General features: G+C 49.9%; 1 protein-coding gene across 1 annotated transcript in view; it reads left to right on the top strand.

Moving 5' to 3' along the window:
• The window catches only part of SLC6A11 (solute carrier family 6 member 11), a 127197-nt gene that overhangs the window by 19806 nt on the left and 94572 nt on the right, over positions 1-12819 (top strand). The window contains exon 5 of the mRNA XM_024123923.3: positions 4228-4360. Within this exon, the coding sequence (XP_023979691.1) occupies positions 4228-4360 (133 nt within the window). The remainder of the gene's footprint in view (positions 1-4227; positions 4361-12819) is intronic.

Below are 12819 nucleotides of genomic sequence, written 5' to 3'. Positions count from 1 at the left end.
CGGGGGAGGCCCCAGCAGAGGGAGGCCCGCATACCACAAAAAAAAAAAAAAAAAAAAAAGAAGGAAGGAAGGGGTGTTTTGAGTGTCATGGGGGAGTCTAGGAGCTAGCACTGCAGCTGAAAGTCTGGGCCCTGGAGCCAGGATCCCTGGGTTCAGATCCCGCCCGTCACTTGCTCTCAGCATGACTTTGGGCAAGTTACCTCACCGCCTGGCACCTCGGTTTCCCTATCTTTGAAATGATGATAACAGTTGCATCCACCTCGAGGATTGTTGGGAGGGTAAGATGAGTTCCTGCTTGAAAACCTATGGAAAGGAGGTGATGTCCCTTTCCCAATGTCACACAGCTTGTCAGGAGCAGAGCTGGCTTTAAAAAATATTTATTTATTTATTTATTTTTGGCTGCGTTGGGTCTTCGTTTCTGGGCGAGGGCTTTCTCCAGTTGCGGCAAGCGGGGGCCACTCTTCTTCGCGGTACGCGGGCCTCTCACTGTCGTGGCCTCTCTTGTTGCGGAGCACAGGCTCCAGATGTGCAGGCTCAGTAATTGTGGCTCACGGGCCCAGTTCCTCCGCGGCATGTGGGATCTTCCCAGACCAGGGCTCGAACCTGTGTCCCCTGCGTTGGCAGGCAGACTCTCAACCACTGCGCCACCAGGGAAGCCCCAGAGCTGGCTTTTGAGCTCAGCCATCTATGTGTGTGCCTAGGGCTGGAGAAGCAGAGGCGTTACACCTTCAAGTGCTGGGTGCAAATCTCCAGAAATAGACTCATGGCCTGAAAAAAATGCTTCATGAAGAACCCGCTTTCATGCCTGGCTCGTAGTAGGTGCACAATATTACTCGGGTAAATGAATCCCTCCGAAGGACCCCATCCAGTCTTCAACATTTCCCGCCCCCTGAAAGGTGTCGGGAGGTCTGTTCCCGGGTCCTTTTTTGCCAGAGTGTTGGCAGCAAACTCTTCCTTATTCAAACCTTTCTTCTGTCCCAGCACTTCACGGGGGAGGGTCATTAAGAGAGTTTTTTCCCAGGAAGAGCTGTGCTTTCTCCAAGTCTCCGGAGTTGAGTGTCCCAGCCCCCACGCTCTCAAAGGCTGCCCTTGTAGATTTGAAAACAACCCCACAGTCCTGCAGGCTGAGAACCTGGTCCCCGAGCCTCCTTTCTTTAGAAACTCAACGTCCCTTGCTAGTTAGAGTCAGTGCTGGTAAAACCTAAAGAAAATAGTTTGAGGATGTTTTCAAATAATGTCTGGTGGAACAAAAGAGCAATTCATCCTGCATAGCTTTTAGTAATCTGCTTCCCATTTTGGGGATTAGATTGTTCAATTAAGCGAGAGGGCGCCGAAGCCACAGCTGCATGACTGAAAGTTTGCAGCATCCAAACTTGGAAGTTTGGAAGAGGGGGGCCTGCACCGGCTCTCTCCTGGCGGGCCTGCCCCCTTCTTTCTCCCTCTGTCCCTATGCTGTTTCCAGTTTTCAGATTCTCTGTTCGGGAAACAAGAATATCAGCAAGAGGGCATGGGTGTGCATGCAGCCCTGCTAGACCTGTCTCAGTGTTTCTTTAATGGAGATTTCGAGGCTGCAGTGACAAGCACAGAGAGGACCCTGGGCATTTCCGTCTGCCGCTTTCTTTCCTGCTCCGGGTTGTCCTTTCCCATTCGCCACCTGATGGGTGTTTGGGAAGCTTCGGGGGGCAGTTTGTAAGGTGGTACTTGTGCGTCCTCGGCTACGAGGCTCTAAGTCTGGAGACAGGGGAGTTTGTGAGCACCTTGAAGTTCCTGCAGGATTTGGGGAGTGAATGGGCGCATCAGGGTGTTTCTCTGGGGAGAAAGTACATCCCTTCAGTACCCTCTCCGAGGATCCCTAACTCCCTCTCCACGTCCTCTCAGAAACAAACAAACAAAACCAAACCCTTGGAGTCTGCACATCATTCCTCCAACACCAGGAAATTCTCCTTCTGCGGTGTTGCTCAAGCCTTGCTGTGCGTGAGCAGTCCTCCGGGAAACATAGGAAAATGCAGCTTCCCGGGAACCATTTTATAAGGATTCAGACTCAGTGTGTCCAGGATGGGCCCGCAGGAGTTTTTGTATTTTTGGCAAGCACCCCACAAGGACCACACTCTGGGTCCTGCTGCTCTGTTTTAATGATAGATACTCTTAAAGGTTTCATTTAATACAGCCTGCCGTTTTAAAACGAATTAAAGCCAAAGACTGCTAAGACATAAGAAGCAAATAAAGTAACTGTTATAGCTAAGCAGCTGTCTCCTTTCTTTCTCAGATAACTTGGACTTTTTTTTGCCCAGCTTATCCTAGTACAGGGCAAGGACCATACCATGCGTGCCTTTTTATCCTCAGTATTAATAATAGTGCCTGGTACCTAGTACATGCTCAATAAATGTATATTTAGTAGGTGTTCCCCCTTCTGCCTATAGGTGTGAGAGCTGGCCTCCTTTCGAGTAAATCCCCGGCTGCACACAGCCCAATTTTATTTGGGGGCCTGCCTGATTTCTCCGACAGGGGCTGGGGCAGGAGGGAGCCTGCAGACCAGCGCTAATTGGTGTCATTGAGTAATTAATGCAAAATCAGGCCCCGAGTGGATTCCCAGGGAGACAGACACTGAGGGAGGCTTTCATGCTTGGTGGGATGGGAGCTGCTTTCTCAAAGGACGTTCCCAGAGCGCCCAGGCGACTGGCGTGGTCCGGTGGGGGTGGCTTGGCAGCCGGCACGGGGTTCGTGGAGCGAGTGTGGAGGGGGTTTGTGTTGGTGCCATGGCTCTGCACAATATGGAGCGTGGCGAGTCTGACTTTAGAGAAACACAAACCCCAGGCTGGGCTGTAGGAGCCAGGCCTGTGTCAGCCCTGAAGGACTGGTGGGTTCTGAGGGAGGGCCACGGCTGGTCACGTTGGCTCAGCGCACGCGGGGTCCCCCTCTCCTGTGGCCTGGGCCCTCTGGGACACCCCTGCCCCTTGGCACACTGTTCACGGCTCCCGAGGATGACTCCTGTGTTTATCTGTCCTGCTTTTCGCTTCTGGTCTCTGGGCTTCCTCGTTCCCCAAGTATCCGTGCTCCATTTTCTGGCCTTTGCTTGGGCTAGTCCCTGGGCCTGAAACAATCTGTACCCGCCTCCTTCTCCTGGCTAAACTCTATCATCCTTCAAAATCTGGCTCAACTATCATTTCTTCCAGAAAGCTTTCTCTGACACCTGTGGCAGTCAGGAGAGTTTGGGTTATGCTGCAGTAACAAAGATCTCAGTAGCTTGAAGCAACAGAGTTGGGGGTTTTTTTGTGGCTTTTTTTTTTTTTTTTTTAATGAAAGGTTATTTAAATTCTACAGTACAGTTTTCAAAGTTTTCACACCCATGGCTTTATATAATCCCGTAATAACCCCTTTAAAAAGAAAAATACCCTACCCCTGTCTTGCCCCTCCCCCCTTCCCTCTCCCCACTGGTAGCCACTGGTTTGTTCTCTGTATCTGTAAGCCAGCTTTTCTGTTTTATTCACTAGTTGCTTGTATTTTTTAGATTCCACCTAGAGTGATATCATCCAGCATTTGTCTTTCAGCAGAATTTGCTTCTTGCTCACACAGCAGCTCTCATGTGGGGCGGCAGCAGAGAGTGACATAGTCAGGGTGACACAGGCATTTCAAAAAAGCCACCCCGCTCATGTGGGGTGGCAGGAGGGCTCATGTACTCACTTAGGAACTTGGGCTTCTAGAGGTCCACCTTGACACATGCTTCTGTGATGAGAGCAACACTGGGGCAAAGAGAACATGGCAGACCACACCGCCTGCCTCTGAACGCCTCCGTCTGAAGGGAAGTGTGTGCCACTGGCCAAAGCAAGTCCTCTGGCCACCGCTGAGTTCAGCGGGGTTGTGTAATCTCCCCTGAGGGAGGGACCTGGAACGTTTATGGACCGTCCTGCCGTCTTCCAGCACCCCTGAGGTGGGCTAGGTACTTCTCAGTCTTCCCATCGCAGCTCTTACCACACTGTTTCCATAAACCATTTGCTAACCCACATCCTAGCCCCCATGGAGCGAGTCCATGGAGGCTGCGGGTGAGTCTTGCTCCTTTCTGAGGCTCCCACACCCAGCCCTGAGTTTGGCTCAGAGAAGACGCTTGGTGAATGGTGGGCGAATGAGCGAGTGGGCTGTCCTTGCCCCTCGGAAGCGCTAGCTTTGCTTATGGTGGGGTCAGTGTGGGCCATCTCCAGCCCCCGTGACTCTCTGCCCTCCCTTCTGCAGGCGCCGGGTCCTGGCCATCTCAGATGGGATCGAGCACGTCGGGAACCTCCGCTGGGAGCTGGCCTTGTGTCTGCTGGCAGCCTGGACCATCTGTTACTTCTGCATCTGGAAGGGGACCAAGTCCACAGGAAAAGTAAGAGGTGGATCTTTAGCTAGACGCGGGCAGGGGAGGGGCGAGTCGTCCTTGTACAAGCCACAGGTGACCCAGGGAATGCCAGGGGGCTCACGTTGCAAAGGCCAGCTCCTGAGTTGGGGGCTAGGAGGAGCGCTAGACAGGGAGTCCAGAGCTGGAATGCCAGTCCCCACCTGTTTGCCACGCACCTCAGGGCTGTTCGGTTCTACCTTCTGAGCCTCACTTTGCTCACCTGTGACTTAATAAAGCCTAGTCCTGTTTTCTAACTGGGTTGAGAGTCGTATAAGGAAAGTAGAGTTAAGGTGCTTTGGAAACCAGGAAATGCTCAACTACTACCATGGGGTTTTTGTATGTAGACCCGCACTCCAGGCGTGCGCTAGGGCAGGTGGTGCCGGGTGCCTCCGCCACGGATCCCGAGTTCTCGCCCGCCTCCATCTTGTAGCCTTGCTGTGCCGGCTGCAGCAGGTGGCCTCCAGGGCCAGTGCCTCACAGGGGAGGAGAAATGGGGGGAGACAGCCAGCTCTGAGCTGCCCTGGCCTGGAAGTTACTGCGGCTCTTCCGCTCACAGGCCCCTGGCCTGAGCCTAAGGCACAGGCTTACCAACCGCCAGGGAGGCTTAGAAGTGAGGGGAGCAAAGGGCCGTCTGATGAGTACAGCCATCTGTGCCACAAGGCTCACCAGAGGTTATAAATGTGTAGCTCATGGCCAAGTCCAGCCCACGCATGTATCATATTAAAAAGAAAAGAGGTGGGGGAGAATTAGTTACCAACATTCAGAACTCAGGAAGTTCCATGTGAAATAAGTGAAAAAAAAAATAGGACTCTGTCGTCCCTCGGAAAGTTGGAAGATCGGGCCGTGCTGGGATTGATAACCTAGCCGGTAGCACTGGGCTGACTTGAGCAGCACACCTGCTTCTGGGGATACTAGGTTGACCACAGTCCCCAGCATTTCCATCCCCCCGGTCCTGTGGCTGAGTGTCAATGCCATTGCTTTCCTCATTTGTGGAAAAGAGGAAAATCGGGCTTTTTTTAAATGCCTGTGTCACCCTGACCGTGTCACTCCCCGGCTGCCTGCTTCTGGTAGGCAGTTGCTCATAAACTTTATTCTAAGCTATTGGCTGGGGCAGTGGGTGAAGACAAAACGTCCAAGGAAATAGGAACTTCATAACTCCGGGACCTTTTGCAAAAGATGGTCCCCTTGGCTCCCACAGTGGTAGGTGAGATGAAGAGGAAACTGCTAGAATGTGGGAGATGGGCAGACGTGCAGGAGGGGGCTTAGGAGAACACAGAAGAGATACCAACAAGCCCCGTGCTGTGGGCTATAAGGAGGCCAAGGATGGACTAGAAAGTCATCATAAATGTGCCTCAGGAACCGGAGAGTAGAACAGAGACTCTCATGTCCCCTCAGCCAAGGTGATTTTGCTGATCTTTGCTTTCTCTGGTTTGTATCTTAAAGACAATAGGATTTTTTTGTTTTTCCAAACATAAAATTCATTGCATTATTGATCTACTACTTCAGACTACATGCATCCTGCCCCCATGCCCCTCTTGCTGCCTCTTCTGGCTAAAGAAGAGGAGAAAGACTGGAGGGGGTGAGAACCAGGGTCTGGAACCATGGTCCACATCTCAGGTCTCTTTCTCACCGGCTGAGACCTTGGGTGCATCATTTAACTTCCCTGAGCCTATTTCCTCTTCTGCAAAACAGGGATTGATGAGTGAACTCGTCTCAGGGATGGTTGTAGGAATGAAATGCAAGGCTGCACATTTCAGCACTTAGCAGAATGGGGAACTGATCATACGTGCTGAGTAGATGGTGACTTTAAAACATCTTGTTATAAAACTTATTAATTCAAGGGTTTCCCTGGTGGCGCAGTGGTTTAGAGTCCGCCTGCCGATGCAGGGGACGCGGGTTCGTGCCCCGGTCCGGGAAGATCCCACGTGCCGCGGAGCGGCTGGGCCCGTGAGCCATGGCCGCTGAGCCTGCGCGTCCAGAGCCTGTGCTCCGCGACGGGGGAGGCCACAACAGTGAGAGGCCCGTGTACCGAAAAAAAAAACAAAAAACAAAACCCACTTATTCATTCAAGAGTAGTTTCTGAGTATCTGCTTCATACCTAGCATTATTCAGTGGGTATGTAAAGATGAATAAAACACAGCCTCTACCCTACCCAGGTGACATACGTGAAAGTGCTTTGTGAACCATAGAAAAAAGGGAGGAGGTATCGTGGGTGTTGCTCTTATTGCTCCTACCGTGATGACCACCTTTCCGGGAATCCATGCTGGGCCAGTGAGGGCTGCAGTGATGAGGTTTTGGTGCGTGCGCACGCATGGGCTGTCCATGTGCATGTGTGGCTTTGAGCTCTCGGGCCTGGACCTGGGCCACGGCAGAATTATTTCATTCCACTCAGCCCTCAGGAGGAAGCTCAGTCCCCAAGTGGGGCCACTTGCCATTGGCTGGGACATCGAGCCTGTGTGTCAGAGAATCCTAAGGCAGGGACCAGGTATCAAGGAAGAACTGGCAGGCTACATTCCGAGAGATTTCAGAAAAGATTGAGGGAGGGCAAGATGACGGTTATTGAGTGCTTCACATGCCCCTTTCAGACCTTGAAACAACCCCATGAGACACAGGGGCTAACATTATCTCCATTTTACAGATGAGGAAACTGAGGCTTCGTGGGGTTACGTAACTTGCTCAAGGACACTCAGGTAGGGAGGGGAGGGCTGGGATTAACCCCAAGCCTCGGTGACCACATAGCCCATGCCTCTGGGTGAGTGTACCATCATTCCTGCCATCTGTGACCTGAGGACAATGACAATTTCCTTACGGATTGGTTATGAAGAGGCCGTTAATGAGACCGTCTAGAACATAGTAGGTGCTCCATGATTGTTGGTTGCAGCTGGATCTGAATGGTGCTATTAAGGGAAATGCTGAAGTCACATGAACAATTAAGTATTTTCCTCAAGACTGGGTTTCATGCCCAAGACCAGGGTAAGTGTCCAGGATGAGATGTGGTTTGCTGGACCTGCGAATTTCCTTAGAGATTATCTGGTCCATCTGCACCCGTATTTTATGCATGAGGAAACTGAGGCTCAGAGAGCAGGAGGGACTTGTCCACGGTCTCACAGTGAGTAAGTGTCAGGTTAGGACCTGGTCTGGTGGCCCAGCTCCCTGGTTGTTTATAAATGACAAGGTCCTGTAGGTCACATCTGACAGTTTGGGGAGACCAGGAGAGCCTGGATCAGCATGCGGGCTCCTCAGGGGAGGGTCTGATGCTTTTGTTACTGTTTATCATTCATCTCACCTTGAACATGAGCCCAGTGTCCAAAGGTTTTTCGGATTTTGTACAAAAACAGCTAAAAATAAACACAGGGTCATCTGAGTCTTCCTGAGTGGGCAGAGGTTGCCCCTGCCGCCTGCCTGCGGGACCCTGGCCAGAGCCGCTCTCAAGAGTCAGTTAAAGGAAGCAGCAAGAACTCCATCTTCCTGCTATTGTCCAGGCCATGCCTGACTTGGCTCTTCCTCTTCATCCCAAGTTCCAGCGTGCTATCCATACCTGGGCTTCACCAGAAATTTCTGAAATTTCATTAACTTGAGAACAAGTTCCTGACCCCATCCTGTCTCCAAGGCAAAGACTATAACCCCAGCCTTAACTCAGCTGAGGGCCCATCCCCTGCGCAGGAGTTCATGCAGATGCTGCAGGCTCAGCCTCTTGGCAGGTGGCTCTGTAAGCGGGGATTTCGGATCCCGTCGCAGATAAGTAGATCACCGATGAAGCCGTGGCAAGGCGATAGGTGAAGGTGTAGCAGTGCTCTCCAGTGGCCCGGGGGGCGGCGTGTGGGCCCCGACGCTGTGTTGGAACCATTGCTCCCACCAAGGACAGTCGCTCTATGTGACCTTCACTCCATCTCCTCCTGCGCCTTCCTCAGTGCTTTTCATCCTTCGGACATCACAGAGGCCCGCATGCAGGGTCTCCCAGAGTCAGGGCGAGCAACATGAACTCTCAGAAGAAGCTGCTCTGGCTGCAGAGAGAGTAGCTAGGTTCCAGCTTCGGTACATAGCAAGTGGCACATGACTGTTGCTCAGTAAACATCTGAGGAACGGATGAATCCTGCCTGTGCAGGGCCTCCCTGCGAGGTGCTGGGACACACTGGGGAACAGTTAGAGAATCAGGTCCTATGAACATGGGAGTTCTAATGGCGGAGAACTGGCTCTGGAATGTTAGAATATAGCTTGTCCGAGCTGGGAGGGTTTAAGTCCAAACCCTGTTATACAAATAAGGAAGTAGAGGCCCAGAGAGGACACAAGATTTGCCTAAGACCACCCCGCTTGGAAAGAGCAGAGCTGGGACCCAAATCCAGATCTGTCTGCCTTCCCTAGGCCTGGTCCTCATCTGTTCTAATACCTCCAGCCGTGGGTTCGTGTCCAGGTTCAGAGAGAACACATGGATCCGATTTCTGAGCGCATGGCAGGGGCTTAGTAAGCCATTTATGTTCCTGCCCTGGTTTTAGTTCTACAAGGTTATTTTTCTTCTCTCTCTGGACAATATTAGAAATTCTCAGAAGTCTGGATTAACAAAATAAATAAGAACGTTTCTCAATTGTATATTAAGTCCTGAGAAAATATAGGATTCTGAAACACTTGCTTTCTTCAGGAGGAAACTTCCAGGCTATTTATAACTGGTCATCTTCTGGATGATAATCATTTTCAATTGATAATTGAAATCAAGTGGCTAAGACATGGAGACATCTTTGTGATTTTCCTGTGTCCTTGTTTTTTTTAAAGATTTTATTTTTTAGAGCAGTTTCAGGTTCACAGCAAAATGAAGCAGAAAGTACAGGGATTTCTCATGCACTCCCTGCCCACAACACTGTATAACCTCCCCCATTATCAATATCCCCCGCCAGAGTGGTACATTTGTTACAACTGATGAACCCACTTAAACACATCATAATCTCTCAAAGTCCATAGTTTACATTAGGGTTCACTTTTTTTTTTTGCGGTACACGGGCTTGTCACCGTTGTGGCCTCTCCCGTTGCGGAGCACAGGCTCCGGACGCGCAGGCTCAGCGGCCATGGCTCACGGGCCCAGCCGCTCCGCGGCATGTGGGATCTTCCCGGACCGGGGCACGAACCCGTGTCCCCTGCAACGGCAGGCAGACTCTCAACCACTGTGCCACCAGGGAAGCCCAGGGTTCACTTTTGGTGTTGTACATTCTGTGGGTTTGGACAAAGGTATAATGACATGGATCCACCATTATGGTATCATATAGAATAGTACCATTGCCCTAAAAATCCTCTGTGTACTACCTGTTCTTCTCCCCGCTTCCCCATCCCTGGCAACCACACAAAAAGAAAACAGTCTTCTGCTGTCTCCATAGTTTTGACTTTTCCAGAATGCCATATCCTTGGAATTATACTGTACGTAGCTTTTTAAAAAAAAATTAATTATTTATTTATTTGTTTTTTTTGGCTGCATCGGGTCTTCATTGCTGTGTGCAGGCTTTCTCTAGTTGTGGCAAGCGGGGACCACTCTCCATTGCGGTGCGTGGGCTTCTCATTGCAGTGGCCTCTCTTGTTGCGGAGCACGGCTCTAGGCACATGGGCTTCAGTAGTTGTGGCATGTGGGCTCAGTAGTTGTGGCTTGCAGGCTCTAGAGCGCAGGCTCAGGAGCTGTGGCACACAGGCTTAGTTGTCCCGCGGCATGTGGGAGACTCCCGGACCAGGGCTCGAACGTGTCCCCTGCGTTGGCAGGCGGATTCTCAACCACTGCGCCACCAGGGAAGTCCCCTGTATGTAGCTTTTTTAGGCTGACTTCTTTCACCTAGTAATGTGCATTTAAGTTTCCTCCATGTCTTTTCATGGCTTTATAGCTCAATTCATTTTATCACTGAGTAATGTTCCATTGTCTGAATGTACCACAGTTTGTTGATCCATTCACCTTTGGATGGACATCTTGGGTACTTCCAAGTTTGACAATTAGGAGTAAAGCTGCTGTGAACATGCGCGTACAAGCATTTGTGTGGGCATATGTTTTCAACCCCTTTGTATTAATACCAAGGAGCATGACTGCTGGTTCTTATGGTAAGAGCATGCTGAGTTTTGTATGAAACTACTGAACTATCTTCCAAATCGGCTGTACCATCTTGCATTCTCACCAGCAGTGTGAGAGAACGCCTGTTATCTGCATCCTTGCCAGCATTTGGCATCATTGGTGTTTTGGATCTGGGCCATCCTAAAAGATATGTAGTGGTATCTCTTTATTGTTTTAATTTGCATTTCCCTGATGACAGGTGATGTGGAACATCTTTTCATATGCCTATTTACTGTCTGTATATCTCTTTGGTGAGGTGTCTGTTAAGGTCTGTGACCCATTTTGTAATCCGTTGTTTGTTTTCTTATTGTTGAGTTTTAAGAGGTCTTTGTGTATTTTGGATAACAGTCCTTTATCAGATGGATCTTTTGAAAATATTTTCTCCTGGTCTGTGGCTTGTTTTCACATTTTTTTGGCATTGTCTTTTGCAGAACAGAAGTTTTTAATTTAATGAAGTCCAGCCTATCAACTAGCTCTTTCATGGATTGTGCTTTTGGTGTTGTATTTTATCTAAAAGTCTTTGCCATACCCAAAGTCATCTAGGTTTTCCCTTGTGTTATCTTCTAGGAGTTTAATAGTTGTGCATTTAGATCTATGACCCGTTTTGAGTTAACTTTTGTGAAGGGTGTAAGGTGTGTGTCTCGATTCATTTTTGCATGTGTGTGTCCATTTGTTGAAAAGACTGTCTTTGCTCTTTCCTTGTTTTTTTTATTTGTCCACCAAATCCATCTTGTCCATCGCCGCCACCAGGTCCTCCCTCTGGTCCCATAGGCCTCAAACCAGTAACTTGTTTTGACAACTTCTCACCTAACCTCTCCAGTTGTTGACCAAGTCTACTTTGTAATCACCCTAGAAAACATCCTGTCTTCTCCATTTTTATTGTCCATCCATCCAGTCACCCACCCACCTAGGCATTTAACAGTAGCTCCCCAGGACCTCCAGAGTGAAAATTGCTCTTAGAACTTCCCATTTGCAAAGACATATTGCTGACATGCAAAATGACACAACTGAAGTCCTTTATATTCTATGAAACAGTAACTTCAAATGAATTCAAGGTGCTCCTGTCTTTATTCTATGTTGTCATCCTACAGCATGGAAGCAGCGTTAGGGAATGGTGACATCCTAGTACCTGCTATGCATATTCTTTGAAGACTGAAAAAACCGGTCCTTACTATGTGTCCTTCTCTTGCGGCTTTGCTAGGCCTTAGTCTGACCCAGGGATCGGTCAGCATTGGCCTTTGGCCAGATTCTACCTGTGGCCTGCTTTTGTAAATAAAGTTTTGTTGGAACACGGCCACATCCCTATCTTTCTGCATTGCCTTCAGCTGCTTTTGTGCTACTACAATGGCAGAGCTGAGTAGTTGCAACAGAGTTTGTGTGACCCACAAAGGCTAAAATATTCATTCTCTGGCCCTTCACAGAAAAAGTTCACGGATCTCTCATCTGTTAAACTAATTAATGCAAACGATTTGCCATGTAACAAGAAACTAACACCTAAATTGCTGTCACCCAAAACGTGGACCGCTTCAGATACTGAAAAGCTACAGTGATGGTTTGCAATGGAGAGCTTTTCTGAAGGATTCTTAAAATCTCACCCCAGCCTTTCCAGCTCCTAAATGTTCTGGTTCTTGTATCCAGATGCTCACTTGCTATGGATGTTACTCATTGATTCTTCTATTCATTCATTAAATGTTTATTGCTCACCTACTGTGTGCCAGGGACCAGGCTGGGGGCTCTTTTCAGTGGTGAGCGAGTCAGACTGAAGCTGACTGTTGCTGGGGGAGATGGAGAACGAACAGCTATAGAAACGCCGTGGGCGGAGGACGGGGGCCTTGAGGGGGAAGAATTAGGGCAGGAGACATTCTCAGGGGGCTCAGGAAAGCCTCCGTGAGAGAGGCCCCCATCTGTGATGGGAAGGATGGGAAGGGATTGGCCCGGTGAGCAGCACTGATGAAATTCTCAAGTGGGAAGGACTTGGTGAATTTGAGAGGCAAAGTAAAGGTGGGGACCAGATGGAGTCGACGTTCGCATGTGATGGGGCAGGGGACAGACTAACAGCCACGGTGAAGGGTCGGAGATTTTATTCTAAGGGCAGTGGAGAGCCACTGAAAATTTTTAAGCAGGGGTAGCTGGATCTGACTTTCATCCTTAAAAGCTGGCTCTGGCTACTCGTTGACAATGGACGGGTGGGAGCGGAGAGGCTGGGGAGCTCTAGTAGCGGGTGACCAGGGTGAAGGTGCAGCAGGCTGGAGAGAAGTGTCCGATCAGAGACACCTTTTGGTGTGGCATCCTCCTTCTGTGGGACCCGATGCTGCACAGGAGTTTAAGACCTTTCTGTTTTTTGAGTTTTGAATGGGGTGACTTGCCCAGC

This window comes from Physeter macrocephalus, chromosome 18 (genome assembly GCF_002837175.3).
Source record: "Physeter macrocephalus isolate SW-GA chromosome 18, ASM283717v5, whole genome shotgun sequence".
Lineage (NCBI taxonomy): Eukaryota > Metazoa > Chordata > Mammalia > Artiodactyla > Physeteridae > Physeter > Physeter macrocephalus.
Note: the sequence above shows the minus strand (reverse complement) of the source record. Positions and strands in the feature narration are given on the sequence as shown.